General features: G+C 39.1%; 1 protein-coding gene across 2 annotated transcripts; it reads left to right on the forward strand.

Annotated features, from left to right (window-relative positions):
• The first annotated feature begins 11,533 nt into the window (after positions 1–11,533).
• On the forward strand, positions 11,534–21,976 carry GMNN (geminin DNA replication inhibitor). Of its 2 annotated transcripts, none has more exons than XM_052649179.1 (7): positions 11,534–11,670; positions 13,631–13,727; positions 16,096–16,173; positions 16,830–16,977; positions 19,964–20,046; positions 20,354–20,464; positions 21,751–21,976. In XM_052649179.1, exons 2-7 carry the CDS (start codon positions 13,638–13,640, stop codon positions 21,838–21,840), a joined length of 600 nt encoding a protein of 199 aa, XP_052505139.1. In that variant the 5' UTR covers positions 11,534–11,670; positions 13,631–13,637; the 3' UTR covers positions 21,841–21,976. The 2 variants fall into 2 exon arrangements, with proteins under 2 accessions (XP_052505139.1, XP_052505141.1); XM_052649181.1 differs by having other exon boundaries at positions 13,631–13,688.
• Positions 21,977–25,987: the final 4,011 nt, after the last annotated feature.

Here is a 25,987-nt window from a genome sequence, read left to right on the forward strand (position 1 = left end):
CCAGGGCAATTGATAATAAAATCTCATGGAGGTCAGCAGCCTGTATTTTCGGGCACCATCCTATCCCTGCTGCTGCTGCTAAGTCGCTTCAGTCGTGTCTGACTCTGTGCAACCCCATAGACAGCAGCCCACCAGGCTCCCCTGTAGGGACTAGAGACTTCTGGAAGTCCCTACCAACTAAGTGATTCTGAATTTAATATAGCCCATGTGTGGGAAAACAGGATCTATTTTTTGTTATTAAAATTCTAAAGGACATTATTTTGCATAGACATGAATGAAAATCTAGTTTGCTCAATAGGTGAGAAAATCGATGGAGCATATATAGATTGTTAGATGAAGGAGTCTTTCCAATTCAAGTTCTGCTTTCAATTAAGCTAGGGAACATTGCCATCTAGTGGGTAGTAAAACATTCTTACTGAAACTATATGCTATGAATTGTGGTTGCTTAGTTGCTAAGTCGGAGAAGGCAATAATGACACCCCACTCCAGTACTCTTGCCTGGAAAATCCCATGGATGGAGGAGCCTGGAAGGCTGCAGTCCATGGGGTCGCTGAGGGTCGGACATGACTGAGCGACTTCACTTTCACTTTTCACTTTCATGCACTGGAGAAGGAAATGGCAACCCACTCCAGTGTTCTTGCCTGGAGAATCCCAGGAATGGGGGAGCCTGGTGGGCTGCCATCTCTGGGGTTGCACAGAGTCGGACACGACTGAAGCGACTTAGCGGCAGCAGCAGTTGCTAAGTTGGTTCTGACTCTTTTGCAACCCTTTGAACTGTAGCCCACCAGGCTCCTCTGTCCATGGAATTTTCCAGGCAAGAATAATGGATACTGGAGTGGGTTGTATTTACTCTTCCAGGGGATATTCCTAACCCAGGCATCAAAGCCGCATCTCCTGCATTGCAGGCAGATTCTTTACCATGGAGCCTCCTGGGAAGATGGTACATGCCATGAATATGCTGTGCTGTGCACAGTCACTCAGTCGTCTCCGACTGTTTGCGACCCCAAGGACTGTAGCCCGCCAGGCTCCTCTGTCCATGGGGATTCTCCAGGCAAGAATACTGCAGTGGGTTGCTATGGGATCTTCCCAACTCAGGGATGGAACCCAGGTCTCCCTCATTGCAGGTGGATTCTTAACCATCTGAGTCACCAGGGAAGCCCTGAATACTGTTTGGTAAATTACTGTGAAGAAAGTGCTAACATTCTGAAACTGAGATGAGGAAGAACCTGCATCCAAGCTCATTCAGGTTGTTGGCAGAATTTTTTTGGGGATTGTAAAATTCATGGTGGCTTGCTTCTTAAAGGACAGCAAGAGAATATCTCCATCCTCAAGAAAAGTCTGAGCCTCGGCTAAAGGGCATCCTCCTGGTTAAGTCAAGGTTACCAGGATCACTCCCCTTTTGGTTAATTTAAAGACAACTGAATTGGAACCTTAAATATATTCATAAAATCCAGTTGCCTTTGCTATATAATATAACCTATTCAAGGGATAACTCTAAAGAGGTCAAACATCATACATGGAGGCATTTTACAATTCTGCCTACCATAAGGACTTTTGTCAAGTTTTCGAATATTTTCTAATCTGATAGATGAGAAATAGTTTCTCAGTGTTTTAATTTGCATATCTCTTACTTTGAGTAGAGTTTTGTTTCACATATTCAAGCTCCATTTATATAATCTTTTTTTGGGTACTGATTCCTTCTGTCTTTTGTCCATTTTTTCTATTGAGTTGGTGGCTTTTTTCTCTCACACATTTTAGGACTCTATAAGTTAGAGAAATTAGCCCTTTGTCTGTGAAATACATTACATATATTTTCTCTCAGCTTGTAATTTGTCTTTTGTCTCCAAAATTTAATTGGTGCAAATATTTGTGGCTGCCAAGGTTTTTATAGTCAAACACCTTGAAGTATATCTATTTTTTAATCCATTTTAAGTTAATATTTTAAGTCATTATTAAAAGTTTCAAATGTAAGAGTAGAAAGTGAAAGTGAAGTTGCTCAGTCGTGTCTGACTCTTTGTGACCCCATGGACTGTAACTTATCAGGCTCATCTGTCCATGGGATTTTCCAGGCAATAGTACTGGGGTGGATTGCTGTTTCCTTCTCCAGCTGATCTTCCCGACCCAAGGATCGAACCCAGGTCTCCCGCATTGTAGACAGACGCTTTACCGCCTAAGCCACCAGGGAAATCCACATAAGAGTAGAGGAAACAGAATAATGAGCCCTCATGTGTTCATATACATTGATGTTAACAGTTACACATTTGTAGGCCAATCTTGTCTTACACCAAAGACTTTCAACTGGGGGTATTTTGTCTCACAGGGGATATTTGGTGAAGTCTGTTGACATTTTTGATCATCATAACTGGGGAGTGCTCCCGGCAGCTAGAGGGTAGAGACCAGGGATGCTGTTAAACAGCAAACAATGCGGAGGGGAGCCTCCCACAACAAAGAGTTATCTGAGTCAAAATGTCAATAGTGCCCATGTTGAGAAAGCCTGGTTTGTACCTTTGCTCTTCCTTCCCACAATGATTATTCCAAAGAAAATATCTGTAAATATCTATGTGATGGCATATAGATAAAGCCATTACAGTAAAAAGTCACAATCCTGGGACTTGAATGGAGGTCCAGTGGTTAAGAATCCAAGCTTCCACTGCAAGGGTCATAGGTTCAATCCCTGGTTGGGGAACTAAGATGCCATGTGGTGCAGCTAAAAAAAAAAAAGAAAGCCACAAGTCTTTAAAATGGATAACCAACAAGGACCTATTGTGTAGCACATGGTACTCTGCTCAATGTTATGTGGCAGCCTGGATGGGAGAGGAGTTTGCAGAATGGATAAACGTATATATGTATGGCTGAATCCCTTCGCTGTTCACCTGAACTATCACAACATTGTTAATCGACTATATCCTGATACAAAATAAAAAGTTTAAAAGAAAAAAACCCACAATATTATTATTATACCTAATACCTAAACATCATAAAATGTTCAGTTGGCATTTAGATTTCCCTTACATTTTTTTACATTTCATTAGTTCACACAAGATCCATATATTGCCTTTATTATTATGTTTCTTTGTACTCTACAAATCCATTCTTTTGCTTTTTTTGTTTTTCTTCTCATCTTCCCACTTAGTTGTTGAAGAAACCAGGTTATTTGTCCTGTAGCATTTCCTATACTTTGGATTTTGCTGATGGCATCCTTATGGTGGTTCTCATATTTCTATCCCCAGGATTTCCTTAAACTGGCAGTAGATTTCCAAATCACATTCAATTTGGGGGTAACAATAGGTGGTGCATTATCTTTAAAGAAATTTCCAGGAAAAAGTCAGTGAGTCTTTGTTTCTAAATATAACCTTATTGATCGAGAAAATAAGTTCTGAACTCTTGACATTCTCATATTAGCAGATTTAAGAGCAGAGTCTTTAGAGTTCATCAGCAGTTTTCTCAGATGGCAGCTTCACCTGGGATGATGGCCCTTCTGGGCACTTATCGAAGCCTCGAGAGTCCCTTGTAATTTCCCTGCCCACATCCTGGTGCCTCAATGAGATAACCTGAGACTAAGATGAAGGGCTTCCAATTTCCCGACAGCCTCTGAACAAGTTGTATCTAGTCTCCTGGGGATAAAATAATAAACTCTACCCAAGGGAGATAGAAAAGACCATCTGATTCAAAACAAGGTGTTCATCCTACTCGTTAGAGGTAAGGATTTAGTCAGAAGCAAGTTCTAAAGGAGATTAAGGGTCTTCTGTGTGGATATACAGTTATGCAGGCATCAAGACACCCCAAAGTCACTGGAGTGGCAACAGTTAGAACAACCACTGCCTGCAGGTTCATGTGTAGAAGGAGACTTTGCTGGGTGAGCTATGTTTTCAAGTTTCCTGTTTACTACACACTAGGCTGGTGATGCGAGTCTGCAGAGGCAGTGGGTTGCCAGCAGCTTTCCTGACATCACCCCTCACTGCCCTCTTGCCTCGGGCAATATCATTGTAGAATTCCCCTCTGGTCTCTGGGGAGATACCTCCCAGGGAACAGCTTTCTCTGGCACCCTAGAGAACGAATTTCAGGGAAGTACCGGAGGGAAGATTTCCAGCAAGTTCCCTGGGTACAGCATCCCAGGGACATCCTTGTCACTGGTATGCCTGCTCCAACAAGGTCTAGATCTCAGCTGGGCAGTTTGTTTTAGCCAGAGAAACAGTGGCTGCTTCTTATAGTGTACTCTTGAGAGCTGTCTTCGCTTCCTTGGGTGCTGAAATAGAGCATCTAAGGAATTTCCTCCTCTTTGAGATCCAGACCTCACCAGAGAGGAGGGAAGTGACAGTAGTCACTGTGATGCTGTACTGGCAGAACTTGTGGGGAAATCTTCCCTCCGGAGCTTGACAGTGAATTTGGGGCCGAGAGGAAATACATTGATACCTGGCACATATTCAGACACCAGCCCTCCTCTTCACAGTTGGCCTGTGGCATATAGAAAAAAATAATTGCGTTCAAGTTGCAGGTTTTTGTGCTGATGAAAGTGAAATGGCACATGTGAAATGTTTGGGGACTTACCTGGTGGTCTAGCGGCTAAGACTCCGTGCTCCCAATGCAGGGGGCCTGGGTTCAGTCTCTGGTTGGGGAACTAGATCCTACATGCTGCAACCAAGAGTTCACATACCACAACTAAATATCCTGCGTGCTGCAAGGAAGATGGAAGTTCCCACATGCAGCAGCTAAGACCTCGTGCAGCCAAATAAAAAAACATTTTTTAAAAAAGGAATGTTTCAAAGATACAAATGTTAGGATAGGATTAAAAATTATTTGGCTTTAAGGATGCCTGTCCTTGGTTTCAGGCTTTGCTATGATAAGTTTGTTGACTTTTCTCAGGCCACTTGAAGTTTTTACTGAGCCCAAGTTCTGTTTCTGATTTGTTATTTGCTGAAGCACAGTCACTTGCTGGCAGATAAGGCGGCTCTAGCCTCCCACAAGTGAATGGTTCAATCTGTATTTTCCTTCAACATTCAGGCAGTCCCTCCCAGGGACTGGCCTGTTTTATTTATTTATTTGTTTTCATTCCTTCTCCTTTAATAAATCAGAAAAAACAAGCTTAAATCATTCACCAACAGCAAGTAACTTCTCTGAGGCTCAATTTTTCTACTTGAAAATTAGGGAATAACAATATGTATCTGGCTAGAATCATGTGACACCCAAATGAAATTATATACATGAAGTTGCTTTATACACCAGGGTATCTTCCTGACCCAGGGATCGGACCCAGGGATCGAACCCAAGTCTCCGGCAGTGCAGGCGGATTCTTAACCATAAGGGTCCCTTATATACCACAGACCATATAAATATAAGGAACTATCTTTAACAATCAAAAACTCACTCTGTGAAAACACTGAGGCAGGAGTGTGGAGGCGACGAAGAAGGTGGCCTGTTTTATTTACTAGCGTTATACTATTTACACACAATAAAATTCACCTATGTTAAGTATACAGTTTAATGAATTTTGGTAGCTGTATACAGTCTTGAAACCACCACATTAAAATACAGAGTATACCCTTGACCCTCAAAGTTTCCTTAGCCTCAATTACTTTTGATTACTCGAATTACATCCTTGCATTTTTCACTTTCAATACTCAGACTCACTGGTCACCAAATTTCATTTTTGTGAGAAACATCCCTGTTTTTGTCTACTGTGCAGAGTAGAAGTAACACCCAACAGGTTTAGAGTTCAATAACTAAAGCGTCTTTTCCTGGCTCAAATGCAAAGATCCATCCCAAGTTTTTCTTAGCATTTTACCTCCACCCTCCAAGTGTGGTGATTAGTGATCTTGTATGTTTTAATACCTGGAGGAGACCTCCTAGAGTAGCGCCCATCCACTCACTCTCCCTAGGAAAGCCCTTCCACCTGGGGTGAGGGTGGGGGGAAATGACACGTCTGTGGGACAGTGTGTCACACCACCTCCCCCATATACGTATCAGCTTAGAGCTTACTGGATCATCTGACCCAGAGTCAGTCAGATTTTCATACTCAGTAACTGCAAGGATGGACCACAGGGACACAGAATGTCACTGGACTGTCATTGGAGCTGCACTGCTCCAAAGATCCTGGACACACAGTCTAAGGACTCTTGCTGTTGACACCCCCAGAGTTATCCCCAAGGTTTCGTCCCTTCTCATTTCCATGTACTTTCCCTTTCCTTCCCCCTGAAGTTAACCAATTAGTGTCTGTTGTGTGCAATCTAAGAATAATTCACTAAACTGAAATCTATACTAATTGGCACAATTTCCCTTCAAAAGTAGAACAGAATTGTTCTGGTAAGTCCAAGATCAAGATGCCAGCAGATTCTGTTGGATGAGGACCTGTTTTTCAGTTTGTAGATGACCATCTTCTCACTGTTTCCTTACACGGTGGAAGGAGTGAGGGAGTTCTCTGGGATCTCTTTTTATAAGGGCACCAATTCCATTTACAGGGACTCTACCTGTACGATCTAATTACTGGCCAAAACCTCCACCTCCAAACCCTATCACATTGAGAATTAGGTTTCAATATATAAATCTTGGAGAGACACAAACATTCAGTCTGTAGCAGACTCTAACCCTATATGACCGATGTCCTTGCAAAAAGAGGAAATTTGGACAGAGACACAGATAGCAGGAAGATCACGGGAAGAGGCACAGGCAGAAGTCAGCCATCCATAAACAGAGAGAGGCCTGGAACAGATCCTTCCCTCATGGCCCTCAGAAGAAACTAAAGTCTGCTGTTAGAAAACAGAGCTTCAGTCATGGCTGGCTCAGCAGTAAAGAATCTGCCTGTGATACAGAAGGTGAGGATTCAATCCCTAGCTTGGGAAGATCCCTGGAGGAGCACATGGCAATCCACTCCAGTATTCTTGCCTGGAAAATCCCACGGACAGAGAAGCCTGGTGGGCTACAGTTCATAGGGTCACAGCGTTGGATGTGACTGAGCAGGCATGCACACATAAAGCTCAACAGTTTTGGTTCATTTACAATAACAAGACATAAGACATGATTTGCTCTCTCCTTCATATAAGATATTCCTACTAACTCATCAGCTGAGTGTAGACTGTATACTCCTAGGCCTTCCCACTCTAAGGGAACCCAAATAAATCTCAGTCAAGGTCCAGGCAAGGCTTTCTATCCTGTTGTAATGGCTAATTTTACGGATCAACTTGACTCTGCCACAGGGTACCCAGATATTTGAATAATTATTATTCTGAGTGTTTCTGTGAGGGTGTTTGTATGAGATTAACATTTAAATCAGTAAACTGAGCACAACGCAAATTGCCCTCCATAATGTGGGTGGGCCTCACTCCATCAAATGAAGGCCTTGCTACCTTCAAGGGAGCTACCTAACCCTTCTTCCCCTTCAGGGAAGCACTCTCCTACCTGGGAGCCTTTGAACTGATTTCTCGTTTTACAGCAGTTTCAGGTCTTTGGACTCAAAATGAGACATTGATTCTGTAGATTTTAGACTAGCCAGCTTCCATAATCAAGTGAGTCAATTCCTTTTTTCCCACATATATATGATATACCCTGTTGGTTCCATTCTTCTGGTGAACCCTAAAAAATCCATCTTTCCTTATGTAGCCAACAATTCATTTTCATCATACAAATTTACTCAACAACTAACTTCTGTAAAATTACTGCTATGAATTTTGTGAAATATTTCTCCAGGAAATATTCCTTCAGAAATGGTTTGGGTTTAAGAAATAAAATATAAATAAATATAAAATGAAAGAGATTAAGAAAAAAGTTTCTGCCTGGAATGCATTTGTTTTGAAATAAGAACACTCATGGGACATCAAAAAGGTTCAATGATTTCTTTATACAAATGACAACAAGCAGACCAAAATATGTCTTCTGTAACTAGGGAATTTCTCAGGATCAGTATTCACTGTTCTGACACTTGAAAATGAAAACAACCTTTTAAAGTGAGAATGAAATATACGATGAAAAGAGAAATTATAATGGCTTAGGAAAAAGGTTTATGTTCATCACGGATTGCCTTCGTTGGGTGTTTTTTCATTTCCTTGGTGCTTTATAATCACCTGTTTACTATCTTTTAAGGTTGACTAATCATCCTTAAAATTACTATGCATCTCATATTATCTATTATTAAAATGTTATCTTAAATATAAAAATCTTAATTCTGATACATTGAATTTGAACCTTTTTCCTACTCTCATTTTTTTTTTAAACCTGTGTATGTCACAGGTAACCTAAAATCTAAGTTCAACTATCTGAATACAGTTTAGAGCTGGGGAGCTGGGTATAATGGATGCTCTACAAATGATATTACTAAAAGCTCAAATGAGCTTTTCGAGTCAGGGTGTAAAGAATTATTATTCGTTCCCCTATGCAGTTTTCAGAAAGATAGAGATTATCATGTAATAGGAAATTTCTGCACTCTGGCTAAAAACCTTGGTAATTTAGTTTAGCTTTAATAAACAACAAATTTTTAAAAGCTATGCATCATCTTAATTGGTTCTACTGCCTTTCATTAACATTTTAAAATTCCTTTTTATTTTTTAATTTATTAAAAGCTCTTTTTAGTTATACTGTACAACTTGTGGGATCTTCGTTCCCTGACCAGGGATCAAACCCAGGCCCTTGAGAGTGAAAGTGTGGAGTCCTTTCCACTGAATCACCAGGGAGTTTCTGCCTTACACTAACATTTTAATTTAGCATCATTCTTTATATCACACTAAATGATTTTGCTTTATTTATTATCATGTAATAGTGTTTCTTTCCTCTTTCACAACCTGATTATGAATGTTATTGAGCAAGACAAGAAGACACAGACCTACAACGCCCAGCAGTGGGGTCTGTGCTAAGCTACAAGTGGCTAATAGAAAGATTATATAAAAATACCCACAATTTTTCAAAAGTTGTACAGTGGTGCCTGCAATAAATTAAAGAATTATATATGAGTCAATCAATCCCATGGTTTCTTACTACAGATATGGTAGTATATTTGGATGCCGAGAGAAAAATTCTAATTAAATGATTAACAACTTATAAGTTTTTTCCAAATATCTTCAAAATTATTTTCTTATAAATGGTTCTTCAAAAAAATGTGAAACCATAAGCTTTGGAGACATTCCCTAGTACTCTGAGGATCCTCTGTCTCTTGAGAAAAGAGTATTTTTAGAACCTCTTTCTTTCCAGGTGTGGACTTAAGAGTCTGAAGATCTGAGGTCTCAACCTACCACAGCCTAGTTGTGTGAGATCTTGGACTTGTGATTTAGCTTCTCAGTTTTGTAAAACAGGAAGTAGGAAAAAACTGCTTTACTGGGCAACTAAGAGGATTTAGTAGGATCATGTACATTATGACAGTCAGGTCCCATGGAAACAAAATGTGAACCACTTATGTAATTACAACTTTTCTGGTAGCCATATTAAAAAAACAAAAAGTGAAATTATTTTTAACAATATTTGTACTCAACCCCATATATCCAAAGTATTATTTCAATATTATTATTCAATATTATTTCAATACAAAAAAATTATGGAAGTATTTTACATTCTTTTCACATTAAATCTTTGAAATCTGGTGTGTTTTACATTATGGTACATTTCAGGTGTTCAATAGCCATCACGTGGCTAGTGGCCACCCAACTGAATAACACTGGTAGAGATCTGAATTAATCTGTCACATTAATTAGTTGATCATTTAGCAGGCGAAGCAGGAGGGATCTAACCTAAGCTGGTGATACCGTTTTTTCAGACTCTGGGGGCTTCACAATTTTTGCTAAAGGACGCTTCATCTCCTTTGAATTAAAAAAAAGTCAAGCAACACTAAAATGTATAAAGCAAAACTTTCTTCACACCATCCTCAAACTAACCAATCCTCTTAACAACTACAGATAACATTTGGGGAGGTGGGCTTCATAAGATGCTTAGGAAATCAATTCTTTTATTGCTTCTGTAGATTTTCAACTATGGTAACCTCAAATTCTACCTCTCATCATTTTCATATGGAAGACATTTTTCTTTCCCAGCTTTTTAGTTCTGGAAAGAAGTAACATTATGTATTTTGCTTTATACATGTTACAGACTACCTGAATATAATTTTTTATGTATTTTAAAATATATGCTTATTATTTGGGCTCTTTTCATCAGTGATGCTGTTTTAATCGTGGCTGAATGAAGAAACTAGAGGTCAGATTTACTGTTTTGACTGACAGGTGTTTCAAAGTTAAATTACACAGTGGTCATCAGAATTCTTACTCTGGAAACTCGGTCATTATTGATAGTTTTCCAAAGAATGGATTGTTTCTTTATTTAGAATTTAGATTTTATGTTACATTTCACCCCAAAGATAACTAGAATCATATGATGATGCTTTGTACATTTTGAGCTCTGTCAAAAAGAAATACAATGTGGCAGGTGGCAGGAGATGGGCGCGCAGTGTCTACAGGGTGTCTGCAGTTGAGAAAGCATTGCTTTCAGAAAGGTGGTGCTGTCCGTAATTACCAGTTATTTCCTTCCTTCTGAGAATGATAATTCCATGAAAAGTTACGAAGCGGGAAAACAGACTTGTATTAACATTGACAGCTATGGCAGGTAAAAAAAAAGATTTAACAAGACTGGTTAACCGAAGTGTACTATGCCCACAAAGAAAGTTGAGAAATTTGTAAAATGACTAAAAGCAATAATAATAATTTAAAAAGCTACAAGTAATTAATATTCGGGGCTTCGCGGTGGCTCAGGGGTAAAGAAGCCGCCTACAACGCAGGAGACTGGAGTTCGATTCCTGGGTCGGGAAGATCCCCTGGAGGAGGAAATGGCAACCCACTCCAGTATTCTTGAGTACAAAAACTCAAGGACAGAGGAGCATGGGGCCCTACAGTCCATGGGGTTGTAAAGATTCAGACACAATTGAGCAACTAAACAACAAAAACAAGGTTTTCCTGCTCCTTCAGACTGCAATGGCAGCGCCTAGAACAGCACTGGTACCTCCAGGCGCTCAATCAATGGGTCTGTGGCAGGATTAGGCCTTCTAGTACTACCGAAGTGAAGTGAAGTGAAGTGAAAGTGGCTCAGTCTTGTCCGACTCTTTGCTTTTCCATTCTCCAGGGGATCCTCCCAACCCAGGGATCGAACTTCGTTCTCCCGCATTGCGGGTGGATTCTTTACCAACTGAGCCACAGGGAACCACAATTTAGTCAACGTAAATAAGGCAAAATAGAAAAGCTCTTAATACAATAAGGGGGCCGCGGAACAAGGATTTTTAGAAAAATTAAGACGTACTACACATACAATACTTCTTCTTTCGGTGTTTACATCTAGCGGGGGCGGGAAAAAAAAAAAAAAGCATTCACTTTGAATGGAAGTCGGGACTGCAGAGCATAAGCCGGGACCTAGAACCGAGCCGGGCCCAACTACACACCCCGCCCACCACGCAGGCGCAGGAAGGGGCGGAGCCGAAACGGGCAGGGGCGAGAGGCGATTCGTCGGATTCCGATAGCTCCGCCCTACGCCTAGCGTCCGGCGGTTACGTGATCGTCCAGGGCCGGCGGGAACAGTTTCAGTGTTTTCACAGCAGCGCGCGCCCGTACTGCAGAGGGTGCTGGCCCAAACGTGGGTTGGCTGTGAACCCCGCGCGAGAAGCACCGGCCACAACTTCCTGAGTTCGCTACGAGGACTGCACGCTTCCATCCGGTAAGTGTGAGAGGGGTGGCTGGAGGGGGTCCGCAGGGGTTGCTAGATGAGGCCTTTTGGGGCTGCCGCCGGCCAGAAGTCGCTTACTCCTCTGTTGACTGCTTGGCCACTGTCGGGGTCGGGGTGAAGAGGCAATTGAACGGTCGCGGGATGGGGGTGGGGGCTGGGGAGGTGAGACTGGACCCCGTCCCATTAGTTAGGTCAGGTTTGGCGCGCTTTCCCGTCCGCGCTCGCTATTGGCTGGCGGGCGCCGTCCCCAGGCACGCCCATGGGTTGGAGGGCCTCGGCGCGCTGAACCTTCTGCCTCCTCTTTGGCTTCCGGGTCTCTGTCCCGAGGACAAATTGGCGGGGTCTCGGGGCGGTTTCTGTGCAGCTGGTTGGTGTGAGGGCATCAGTGTGGGTGTACCTGGTTAAGAGGAACATGTTCCGTCCTCTTGAACTGGTGGAAATCCATTGTTGTTGTCTAGTCGCCAAGTCCGACCCCGCGACTGTAGCCTGCCAGGCTCTGTCCATGGGATCTCCCAGGCAAGAATACTGGAGTGCGTTGCCATTTCCTTCTCCAAGGGGATCTTCCCAACCCAGGGATCGAACCCGCGTCTCCTGCATTGACAGACTGTTTCTTTACCACTGAGCCTCCATGATGGTCCGCTAACTAGGCTCATGGGAGAAGATCCCTGAATCCTGCGCCTGCTCATTTAGAGAAAAAATGAACGTGGTGACACTTGGTTTCGTCAGTTTATCAATATTTCCTTGGACTCAGTCATATGCCAGGGTTTTCAATCTAAAATAACTAGATAATAAAAAGTAAGGATGTCGGGGGGAGTGTATCATTACACTCAAGTGAAGAGTTAGTGAAGAGTTCAAGCAAGTGAAGAGTTAGGTTTGACCCGTGGCTTTCAACTCTTTAAATCATGACATGTACTAAATCACATTTTTTATATCGCAATTTAGGTCGCATTCCTCAGCTAAATTAGAACCTTCAGGAAGCAGTATTTATTCCTCCTATGTCATACATTTTGATGTTTTAAACACCCACTAAGTGATTTTGGAATCCCAGGCTGTGACCGGCAGTTTGAACACCACTGTCCTGGCTCAGCCCGACCAGCATTTGATCAACATTAAACAGACTAGAAAATAGGATGCGTCACAGCATTAGACTTTCTTTCCTAAGCTTTTTTGATTGCATTTGTGTGTGCTGGTGCACAGCATAAAATGTATTCACATGGGATGGGTCATAGTCAAAGTTTAGAGTAAAGAAAGGCATAGCTACAGAAATCAGTGAGATCTGCATGAGAGACAGATGAGAGAAGAGAGATGGCTGAGGAGTTCACTTTTGGGTTTCGAGTGAGTGGAGCCCAGTGTTCTGGTTAATAAGATTGCAGAGCCCTTTGTCTCCTCCCTCTTCTTTGCATCCATCAGTACCTCAGTTAATGGTGGTTAAACATTCCCTACACATGGAAATGCATAATCTTATTTGATTAGAAACTAAGTATTAAGTTATTGCTTGTTACCAGAGCCAAGTTTGTTATAGCTTAAATCTGCCTTTGAAACAGCAAAGTTGGGATGGTGTTCTTGACCTGATCATACCTGAATGTCTGTGTTTAACTTTTCCTACTGACCATTTTTCAGATCTTTGGGAGACCTGCATTTAATCCAGAACACCATCATATTTTGTAAATTTGCTGAGAATACATATTTTCTCATCTGTAACAGAATTTTACCAGTCAGAATTACTTTGTGTGTGTGGGTATGTATAAAGTAGGGATATTAAGAGTCATTAGCTTTAGTCACTTGTCATTGACAGGGCTGTTTGCTTACAGTGAGAAAAGATTCCATCTTTTTTATCGTTTTGCTTTTTTAATTTTTATTTTTACGATTGTAGTTTGAACAAAAAACTGAATTTCACTTTCTGATGCAGATTATTCTGTTTTTGAATTGCTAGTCTTCTGTTCTCCATCAGGTGTGTAATGAGTCACAACATGAAGCAGAAACAAGAAGAAATCCAAGAGAATGTAAAGGTATGTGATGCAATCACTTTCAGCTGTTGTAGAAAGCAGGTAAGTAGATGTTTTTTGACATTATTTTGTCAAATGTAACTTGGCTATAATTTCTATGAACCTTGACTTAACTAAATTTTGAGTCTGAGGGCAAGTAACAATAGAGGACTATTTAAAAATGAATTATGGTTGAATATTAAGTTTTGTGATCCAAGTACATAGGATGTGTTTCCATTTATTTAGGTCTAAGTATTTTGCTCTTTTTAATACTATTGTAGCTGGAATCATTTCCTTAATTAAATTTTTGTTGATGCAATTGACTTTTGTATCTTGATCTTGTTTCTTTCAACCTTGCTGAACTTGTTTATTAGTTGTAATAGTTTTTTTTAGTAAATTCCTTTGGGTTTTCTATATACAAGACTTTTTATTCCTTTGTTTTTACTCTTATTACATTTCACGAGATGATTTTATTAAAATCCTTTGTGTGTATATTCAAATTAGATCTTTGATCACAGAGACATTTTGCATTATTAACTTGCCTTCATATCTTCCTTACATTATTTTTCTTGAATAATAGTTTGTACCATAATATGTGAATTTGATTCCATCATCTTCCATAAAGGGTAATAACATCTCCCAATTGTGCTTTGTATGTGTGTGTTTAAACTTTTTATTAGGAAAAATATTAAAAAATAGTAATTTAATCTCAATTTACTTACCCCATTTTCAGCAATTATCAGTATTTCAGTTCAGTTCAGTTTTCCAGCAGAGTCTAACATTTAAAGAGAAGTTGAATATTTAGTAGCTATAGTACAACTATCTGGGATATAAAAGGACCTGGGTTCTGTTTGGTTCTGCCTCCAAAACTGTGATGTTGGGTGGTGAGTTATTCACCATCTCCGCCTCAGTTTACTCATCTGTGAAATGAGCGAGTTGGACTGAAGCTAGTCTGTAAGAGTATATTTTAGGAGTTTGTGGATTTCTTGCCAGTCATACACAAAATGCTATGTGTGTGCTTGTTTTGTTGTTACTGTTTTCTGAGGGGGTTTGCAGAATATAGAATTGTTTTCTAAAAAGATTAAGACTCATTAATATATGAGAACCTTTCTGGCTGTAAAGAGCTTATTCTAATGCAAGATCTGTATGAATAAAATGATAATAGCAATATTACATTTGGGTGGGCTATAAAGCTTAAAGTTGTGAAAGTTAAATCTTAGAAATGGTCATTCAGTATTTCAGTCATTTATCTTAGTAGCAAGCGTTTAAATAAATTAACATTTCCTATTATTAAAAGGTTTCAAAGTTATATTTTCTTCTGTTTGTCTGGAGACTGTTGACTAATCTAAACTGTATCTGAAATGTTGGTGTAATATTTGTTCTCACAGTAGCCAGCGTTTGTTCTTCAGTTCAATAGTGAGATAATAATCAGCAGTAGAAACTTTACCGTGGGAAAGGTGAGCTCTGGTCCTGTGAAGTGCAGTGTGGCAGCAGTAACTTTCTCACGCTGCTTCGGTGTCACGTTCTTACTAACTTTGTTTGAGTATTCACTATTGTTTGCTATCCCATGGTGGCAGTAGAACTAATGATTTTTTGCAGATATAGTGGAGAGATCTTTTAGATCAGGAAATATACAGGAAGGTATTTACATATTACAAGGAAGGCAATTTTTTTCCCGAAACAATAGCTTGGGCATTTTGGAGTTCTAGTATGCCTCAGACACTGACATTTTTGCTGTCTGCTGATGAATGGTCTTGAAGCAAACTGCTTCTACACTCAGGTAAAGGTTGAGAGGGAGAAGCAGGTCTTTACATGTGTAATGTTATTAAAATTATATTCTTCTGGTGAATTCATTATAAATATGTTAGGGGATATTCACAATTTAAAGAAAGCCTGAGAGGAATCCTTTTGATTAGGGGAGGGAAATATTTTGCAATGTAAATAATTGACCCTTTCCTCCAATTTACCCCTTTTGTGGGTTTCTGCCATAAATGTAATGATATTTGGTACATTTTTAGTTTCTGTGTGGAAGATCTTTTCTTTATAAGATGGAATACAGATAGTTCTGGTGTTCTGGAATTTCATCATATATGAAGTATTAGAACTTAAAAATGTTGTATTTTTGTTTTAACTAAACAAATGACTATGACTGTAGCAAGAACATATATTGAAATGGGAGAAGAATGACTTGTTTGTGTCAAGTCTGAGTAATATGATTTATTTTTAGAATTTCTTCAAACTTTATTAGAATTTTAGGGAAATAATAAATTTGCTAGTTGATCAAACCATGTGTAATTTTATAAAATTTTATACCATATCAAACATTAGTGTCCTTTGGGTTGTTTTCTTTTTTGTAAATTATAGTAAGATTGAGATAGTAACAGTCCATATAGTAACTTAGTAACCAGATAATTTTTATGTTGACTTTCAGTGTAGTCCTGTTCCAAGAAGAACTCTGAAGATGATTCAGCCTTCTACGGCTGGATCTCTAGTTGGAAGAGAAAATGAGGTGTGTATTGTTGAGCTAGAATGGGGTACCGATGATACTGCACTTACATTAAAAACATTTCAAAGACTTACTTGGTCAGAAATACCTAAATCATTAAAATTAAAAAAAAAAAAAAGAAATACCTAAATCATTGAAATTGGGAAATAATTTAGGGATAACAATTAGATATTCCCCACAGAAGTGGTTTTTGTTTTAATTTCAGTTTAGGAAGTTGAAAGTTGGTATGAATATCTGTAGTAGAACTGGGATAATAAATTATGAGTCAACCTATAGGCATAATGTTTGATTTCTTTCTCCTTTTTAAGAATAAAATGTTAGATTCACTCATTTACCCCTGTATGTAAATAATGAAATCATGGATGAGGGTTTCTAGACTTGTATGGGTTGAAAATCATGCCTTCCTGTGGTACTGAATTATTTAAGTGATGCAAATGAATTTGGCTAAGCCTTAGACCCAAGTCTAATCTAAAATAATTGCTGTAAATAAAATTCCTACAATATGATGATACATTTTTGTAGAGTTTTGAATCTATAATTTTTTAGAAGAGCCAAAGATATCCAAAAAAATGAAAGCTTTAGTTTTAATTCAAAAGAGAAAGCTATTCAGCTTTCTTGTTCATTAAACAAAATGACTGATGTACATATTTTCATTATAGTTGGTTAAAGGCTTGTCCAAACAGAAACATTGGAATGACCAGTTAATATCTAAGACTTCCAGCTCTGGAGTTGTTACTGACCAAGAATGTAGTAAAAGTAAAACTCTTGGAGGAGTCAGCCAAGAAGCATTTGATCTTATGATCACAGGTACAAAAAACTGTATATATGCAGCTTTTATCTTAAAAACTTATATTATAATAAGGGTAAATATTATTTGTTGTTATGAATTCTGCCTACAGCTTTTCAATCTGTTAAAATATTTTGCTTTAATGTTTTTGATAATTTAAAATTTATGGTTGGAAATATATAAAATGTAAATTTGGACAGGTACTATGGTTTGGTAAGATCCATATATAGGTGAAATATTAAAGGAAAGGATAGTGAATAATATGGCAGCTTTGATATGGGACATGTAAGACTTAGAAATAGTCTCTTCAGAAGAAAAGTGTCTAGAGAATGAATTTGTGGAGAGGAGTGTCTTTTCTTCAAGCTCCTCTCCACAATGCTGTAAAGGAACAATAGGAACAGTAAGAGGAGTGAAGATGAGTGAGAAGCATGTGCCTGTGATAATTACTGGTTTTAATGGAATGGCAGTGGAATTCAGAAAAGGAAGCTAGTGATGTTGTATAAGTATTATGGAAGGTGATTACTTCTATTCTAATAATGAGTCATTGGATATTATTACTGCGGAAAAAATTTGACACCTGGAGAAGTTAATGGTCTTACCCAAGATTAAAGTGATATTTGGGCTCATTTTGAGTTGCCTGCATGACTGGGGGAAAAAATAAGTAGATAGTGAGTTTTTTAGGCAAAATTAAGAAAGGTTGATTGCATACAAATAAGAAGTTCTAGTAATAATATAAGCAACAGGATTTGTGACATTCATCTGATTTGGCTAAAATTAATGAAGATTGATAGGAAGTAATAACTAAAGTTAAATATGGAAATAAACAACTCAACTATATGTCATATTGCTATCATAATGAAAGTAAAAGAGGAGAGTGAAAAAGTTGGCCTAAAGCTCAACATTCAGAAAATGAAGATCATAGCATCCGTTCCCATCACTCCATGGGAAATAGATGGAGAAACAGTGGAAACAGTGTCAGGCTTTATTTTTGGGGGCTCCAAAATCACTGCAGATGGTGATTGCAGCCATGAAATTAAAAGACGCTTCCTCCTGGGAAGAAAAGTTATGACCAACCTAGATAGCATATTCAAAAGCAGAGACATTACTTTGCTGACTAAGGTCTGTCTAGTCTAGGCTATGGTTTTTCCTGTGGTCATGTATAGATGTGAGAGTTGGACTGTGAAGAAGGCTGAGGGCCAAAGAATTGATGCTTTTGAACTGTGGTGTTGGAGAAGACTCTTGAGAGTCCCTTGGACTGCAAGGAGATCCAACCAGTCCATTCTGAAGGAGATCAGCCCTGGGGTTTCTTTGGAAGGAATGATGCTAAAGCTGAAACTCCAGTACTTTGGCCACCTCATGCGAAGAGTTGACTCATTGGAAAAGACTCTGATGCTGGGAGGGATTGGGGGCAGGAGGAGAAGGGGATGACAGAGGATGAGATGGCTGGATGGCATCACTGACTCGATGGGCTTGAGTCTGAGTGAACTCCAGGAGTTGGTGATGGACAGGGAGGCCTGGCATGCTGCGATTCATGGGGTCGCAAAGAGTTGGACACAACTGAGCGACTGAACTGAACCACATAGAAAAAAATTAATCCATATAACTTGAACACAGAACTCTTGACTATACACCCTCAGTGGGATATACTGTGAGGACTAAAAGAACTACAAAGACATCTTGAATTTAATTTTTGCTGTTAGTGGTATTGCTGTAGTAGCAGGTATGGGGGAAATTTGAGTATATTTTAGGATTGAGCAAATGGGTAATATGTTGACATGGTTGGGTTCATGGTATGGTGAAGGGAGATACAATATGTAATGGGGAAAGAAAGGAAGAACTCTGTTGTGGAACTGGAATTGGGAGTGTTGGTATGAACTGACTTTTTTTTTTTTTAAACTACCTCTGCCAGTGAAAGAGCCCAGAAACAATGGCACCTAAATAACAAGAAGCACAATCACATCCAGTTCTTGGTTTGTAAACAGTATTCTCCGCTAAAGCTCCCTAGAGAAATGGCTGCTTCCAGCACTGGGGCAAGCTCACTATAGAGTGAGTTTATAATCTCTTGTGTTAGAAAACACAAGAAATCTCTTGTGTTAGAAAATCAACAACTGATGCAGAGGTTAAACAGATAAGGAGACTGCTTTAAGGAAGGGATCCCCTTGGCTAAGTTAGGGAAAGTTTGAATGATGACAAGAATGGATTATAATACACTGAATTAGAAAAGAGTACATGAATCCCTTCTGGTAATTTTCTTCTGAATTGAGGTAGGGGATGTTCTTTGACCGAATAACACCAACTACTGAATATAGAAGGAACTACATAAATGGAAAATCACTACTTTTTCATCCACCATAGAAACAATAGATTTAAGAAATATTAGTGGAGCTAAAACTGGATGAAAGGTTGTTAGGGAACTGGATATTAACACCACAGACTGAAAAATTTACTCCATAGATCATTTACTTGTTACTGAAGGAAAAAAGTGTACAAGGGAGAAATCATCTTAAACGATTGAATATAATATCTAGGATTGTGACAGATTCATGTGTTCTTCAGTGGTACACTGGGAAGGATACAAGGTATTTACACAGTGTCCTTGCCAACATGTATAGCTTGAACCTAATAATCAAAATGGACAAATCTAAATTTAAGGGCAATGTAAAAATAACTGATCTGGACTTGTCACAAATGTCACTGTTAAAAAAAATGGGACGACACATAGCAAATGCAGCAAACAACCTTTACCAGTCTACGGGAAAGTTATATGTGTATTGTACTTGTGTTGGAATTGTTTTGAAACATTGAAAATCTTCAAAATGTCGGGAAAAATAAGAGAAACAACTGGTTTGGCTTTCTAACTTTAATCTTTTTTACAAATGGTATTACTAAGTACTGAGAGACTGTAAATTTTTTTTTAGTAGACAAAAAGTTACTGGGTTTTTACAGCAGTATATATAAACAGTAATGATTTCCAAAGTTACACTGTAAACCATTCATTTATTTTAGAAAATCCATCCCCTCACTATTGGAAAGAAGTGGCAGAAAAACGGAGGAAGGCTCTCTATGAGGCACTTAAGGAAAATGAGAAAGTATGTACTGGATATAATTTGTGACATTTTTAAACATTCTGGGATCATTTTTCTTCTGTCTAAGATATTTTACTAGAGCAATATAAACCAGATGTAATGTTGGCCTAATAAAAGTTGAATTAGGCAGAACTGTTACACAAAAAGAAGCCTATTGTGTTGAGAGCCAAGGACAGCACCTTTGTTAGGAACTTTGCCCTAAATGTGTCTGTCAGTTGTATATTTGGAGGCATATAATTTGGTTTATCTTTGCAATAAAGATAGTTGCAAATCTGTGAGATACTGAACTATTTTGATTTATGTCACATAGCTTCATAAAGAGATTGAACAAAAGGACAATGAAATTGCCCGCCTGAAGGAGGAGAATAAGGAACTGGCAGAAGTAGCAGAACACGTTCAGTATATGGCAGAGATGATACAGGTGGGTGTCTTAACCTTCTCCTGACTCAGAGCCGTCTGTTTTCCTATCAAGTCCAGGTAGTGTGATCAGAAAGTGTTTGGGCTCTAGGATCAGATCTCCCGGTTTGAGTCCTAGCCCCCTGCCTGGCGCCATTAAGTTAGAGTTAAGCAGGTTGTTCATCCTGTCAGGGCTCCATTTTCCTCATCTATAAAATGGGAGTAATAGTGCTTACTTTTTAGGCTTCCTATGAGAATAGTGAATTATAATAGGGAGAAAATTGAGAGAACTGCCTATATATAGTGAGAACCCAATAACTGTTAGATGCTATTATTATGAAACAAAAGAATACCTGTTTTCTTATAGAAATATAAAAAGGAATTATATCTGAAAAATATAGGGAATTTATTATATTTCACAGGTGTCAAATTTTCAGACAGGCTTTTTAAAAAAATTTTATTGGAGTATGGTTGATTTATAGTGTTGTGTTAGTTTCGGGTATACAGCAGAGTGAATCAGTTATACATACATATATATTCACACAGACATACACAGTTTTTAACTATAATGCCAATGAAACATGGGCACTTCCAAAACTGGTATTAATAACTGGTGTACTGAATAGCTTTGGCCATCTTATCTGACTTTTTTTAAAATTTGGAAGTAACTAATGTGTTTATAGGAGAAGGAAATGGCAACCCACTCCAGTGTTCTTGCCTGGAGAATCCCAGGGACGGGGGAGCCTGGTGGGCTGCCGTCTATGGGGTCACACAGAGTTGGACACGACTGAAGTGACTTAGCAGTTAGCAATGTGTTTATAAGTATTAACCTGATGACTATTAACTTTACCTGTCTTACAAACTAGGTTTTAAATTTATTCATGTCTGCAAAAAATCATCTTGTTAGGAAGTTTTTCAAATCAAAACTTTTCTTGTACTGAATTTCTGCCTTACATTTTAGCACCATGACAGAATAAAGTTTTCGTTTGGAAGCACTGTAGTAGCTCTCTTAACTGCTGCACGAGTATTGGTCCAAAGCAGATGGGAAACCTGGTCCTTTACTGTAGTTTGAGAAGTGCTGGTTTGGATTGTATTCTGAAAGCATCTCAGTACTTAAAAATAAGCAAATTTGTAAACACTGACTTTGCAGAAATAGGATCTAATATGGTTAGCACTTTGATATAACACTGTAAGTGAATTAAGAACATTATGAAATGAAACCTCATTACAACAGTGAGGGTTCCTTATATCAGCATAGTAATAATTGATTGCAAAGTTTTTAAAAGAAATTATTGGTTTATTCTTTAAAAGAGGCTGAGTCATGAACCTCTGGACAACCTTGAATCACCGTATAGTCAGGAATTGGATCCTGAACAGGCAACTGCTGAGGATTCTGAGTGAAGTAGAAGACTCAGAAATTGGTGGTACATGTGCTGAAGAAGTCGTCTCTTCCTCTACAGATGTAAAACCGAGTATATGAAATTCAGTAACTGCCGAAGTTTACCTCCACTGTAGTTCTTTGTAGCAGTGCAAATAACTTTATAATGAAAATTTGTTATCAAACTTTCTTGTTTGTATCCTGGAACCCTATTATTGTATTAAAATACAAATACTATGTATTTTTAATCTATGGTGTTTTGTGTAAATAGCATTTTCTCAGTTGTCAGACATGACTTGTGTATATGATAAATAAACTTCATTCTGTTGAGTTCTGTGTGTATCTTGGAAGAATGAAATATAAAGAGTCTGTGTAGAAAATTTGTCTATTTCTGTGCTTTTTGTTTTGTTTCCTTTCTGTTCTGCTAACTAGCTTGGAAGAAAACAAGGGAAAATGACTTCTCCCTCTTTAGACTCAGATAGCTGAGGTTTTCCCTCTTAAACCTGGTTGCATCTCAAGCTCACTGGAGGGATATTTGATTTCCAGACCCCAAGGCCCGGTAATAGGACCAAGTAGAAGTGTGAACATCTAAAGGTCCCAAAACTCCCCAGGTGAATCTGATTAGCCACGGGAAGGCTCAGCTGGCTGGTAGGATCCTGCTCTTCTTGGCTGGGTAAAATGCTGGGGGGTGCTGGTGGCCTAGAAAAGCAGAGCGTGGAGCAGATAAAGAAATGCAGGAATAACAGGGTTCTGAAACTTTCTGTTCACACATTTCACATACTGGTGTAGACAAAGTGTGTAAGAGGGTGAAATGAAGGATGTAGGAAGAGAAGTACAAAAGGGAAATTAAGAAGTATACAGCATTGGGATTAAGTTCTGTGGATAGCATACAAGCAACTTTGTGTAAATTGACAATAAAGAGCAATATCAAGCTTTTAAGGATTACTTGAGGCATTTTATTCTAGAACTTCAATTTTCTTATCTCTAATATTGAGATAAAGTCCACCCCTGTGTTTGTGAGGACTAAAAATTTTAAGTAATGGAAACTTATCAACCTATAGCAACATTGTCCAGTAAAGTTTTCTGGGATGCTGGAACTGAGTTGTCCAGTGTAATACCCAGGTAGCCTTGAGTACCAAATGTGGCTGTATGAATGAGGAACTAACAGTTTATTTAATTTTAATTTATATTTTAAAGAGCCATGTGAGGTCAGTGGCTGCTGTATTAGTGCAGCTCTGTATATTTTAGATTTGGTGTATTAGCCCAAAGAATTGAGGAAGAATAGATACATTTTACATTGTTTTTTACCACAATAAAAATATTTTTTTAAAAAGAACTAAGGATATTCTTGATTAGAGGGAGAGGGGACTCAGGATTTTAGAATGAGTGGTAAAGAGGAAAGCTAAGTAGAATATGATGACTTGGCAAATAGAAAATATTTCTGGAAAATGTCAAAAATGGATTGCTAGGATTTGGTAGCAGGGAGCAAAAGAAGAACTGAGGATTTTAAAATTTACTGTCAGAGCTAAAACTTAATCTAGAAGAAAATAGGAAATTTTAGTGATCTCAGATTTGGTAAAGATTTCTCCAAAAGGACACATTACTAATTATAAATTGGATTGCATAAAAATCAAAAATTACTCTTTAAAAGACAATGCAAAGACAAGCCACAGACTGGGAGAAAATACTTGTAAAACATACCCAACAAAGGATTTCTGTCTATAAAGAACTTAAAACTCATTAAGTAGATAGACCACTTTTTCTTTAAATGGAGGAAAGTTTGGACCCTTGGAGAGCATATGTACAGATGGCAAGCAAGCATGGGGCAAGATGGCGTTGTTAGTCACCAGGGATGTGCCAATGAAACTGCAGTGAGAAACTGTCATGTGTGCATCAGAATGGCTCAAGTGTGAAAAAAACTGCACAGTACCGAGAGTTAAGGATATGAAACAATTGGGACCCTGGCAGTGCTGGAGACAATATTAAATGCCACAGGTGCTGTTGCACTGTGCAACAGTTCCTTAAAAATTAATCATATACATTCTATATGATCTGGCCATTATACTCTTAGGTACTCTTACCTGAGGGAAATAAAAGCATAAGTCCTTTATGAAGATTAGCAAATAAAGCCCTTGTGCTCAAATTGCTATCTAGCATTTGCTTCTGAGAGAATCCTTACAAGGGACAACAAAGGGAAACAACCATTTATTACAATTTTGGTAAGCCAGCGTAAAATCACAGTTTAGCATAAAGATGCCTCAAGGCCCAAATCTGAACCTGTTTTTTCATCAGAGACCCAGCATTATTTAACTCTGAATTACAAAAGCATTTGGAAAATGTGATTTCTGTGATGCAGTTTCTAAATGGGGCTTCTGATTTCCAACCCTAATCTATAAACTGAGGTCTAGTTTGAGAAACTGAGTTACACAATTCACAAAGTCCACAAAGGATGAGAAGGTACAGTGGCTTAGCAGCAGAACACAGCTTTTCCTGTTTTAAGTTTTGAGACAAATTTCCTGAGGGAAGCTCATGAATCCACACGATGTGAATAGCGTCACTAACAACATATGCAGAGTACATCATGAGAAACGCTGGACTGGAAGAAACAAGCTGGAATCAAGATTGCCGGGAGAAATATCAATAACCTCAGATATGCAGATGATACCACCCTTACGGCAGAAAGTGAAGAGGAACTAAAAAGCCTCTTGATGAAAGAGGAGAGAAAAAGTTGGCCTAAAGCTCAACATTCAGAAAACGAAGATCATGGCATCTGGTCCCATCACTTCATGGGAAATAGATGGGGAAACAGTGGAAACAGTGTCAGACTTTATTTTTGGGGGGCTCCAAAATCACTGCAGGTGGTGATTGCAGCCATGAAATTAAAAGACGCTTCCTCCTGGGAAGAAAAGTTATGACCAACCTAGATAGCATATTCGAAAGCAGAGACATTACTTTGCTGACTAAGGTCCATCTAGTCAAGGCTATGGTTTTTCCTGTGGTCATGTATGGATGTGAGAGTTGGACTGTGAAGAAGGCTGAGCGCCAAAGAATTGATGCTTTTGAACTGTGGTGTTGGAGAAGACTCTTGAGAGTCCCTTGGACTACAAGGAGATCCAACCAGTCCATTCTGAAGGAGATCATCCCTGGGGTTTCTTTGGAAGGAATGATGCTAAAGCTGAAACTCCAGTACTTTGGCCACCTCATGCGAAGAGTTGACTCATTGGAAAAGACTCTGATGCTGGGAGGGATTGGGGGCAGGAGGAGAAGGGGAGGACAGAGGATGAGATGGCTGGATGGCATCGCTGACTCGATGGCCGTGAGTCTGAGTGAACTCCGGGAGTTGGTGATGGACAGGGAGGCCTGGCGTGCTGCGATTCATGGGGTCGCAAAGAGTCGGACATGACTGAGCGACTGAACTGAACTGAACTGACTGAACTGAACAACATTCCTGTAATAAATAAAGATCACTGACCTACACTTTCTCCAGGCCCCTCAGTGAAAGGTGAAAGCATGACATGAGGTTTAGTCAAGGCGTGTCTGAAAGATGAAAGTATTCAGTTTAATCTCTTGAGGGCTCCAATTTTAGCTAGAGGCAGATATTAGGGTAGTTAGAGACAAAAAGCTACAAATCCTTTAAGCGCTTTTTCATAAATATTTTTTGTAGCAAAGCTTTTGATGAGGTTGGACAGTACAGAAGTGCAAGTTTTCTTTTACATATTTTCTAACAAAATACAGACGCTGAAAATCCAAGAGGCGAGCTTTAGGCTGTTCTTTGGGTGTCTGAACACATAATACTCCATCTCTTTCCAGAGCTGGACCAATGGAGGTGAGCACTGCTCCCAGGAAGTGAGAGTTCCCCTGAACTCCTGGTGAGCCTGAGGTGCAGTAAGATCATATCTGAAAGCCAAACAAGGCCTCAGCCAAGGATGTGGCACCTTGAAGGCTGGCACTGAAACGCAAGGATGCGTATGAGTAGGGCGACAGCATCCACTATAGATCAACAGCATCCATCTACATCCACTGTAGCATCCGTTGTGGCTGTGAGTTGGGTTTGGGTTTGGCATTCCTGGGTGCCTTAGCTAAATGTCGTCAATAACCCTCCCCAAAACACACCACTGCTTCTAACAGTTACATAGCTAAGTGAATTCTCATTTTATAAACAATTTTTAT

The sequence above is a fragment of the Budorcas taxicolor genome, chromosome 11 (genome assembly GCF_023091745.1).
Source record: "Budorcas taxicolor isolate Tak-1 chromosome 11, Takin1.1, whole genome shotgun sequence".
NCBI classification, from domain to species: Eukaryota; Metazoa; Chordata; class Mammalia; order Artiodactyla; family Bovidae; genus Budorcas; species Budorcas taxicolor.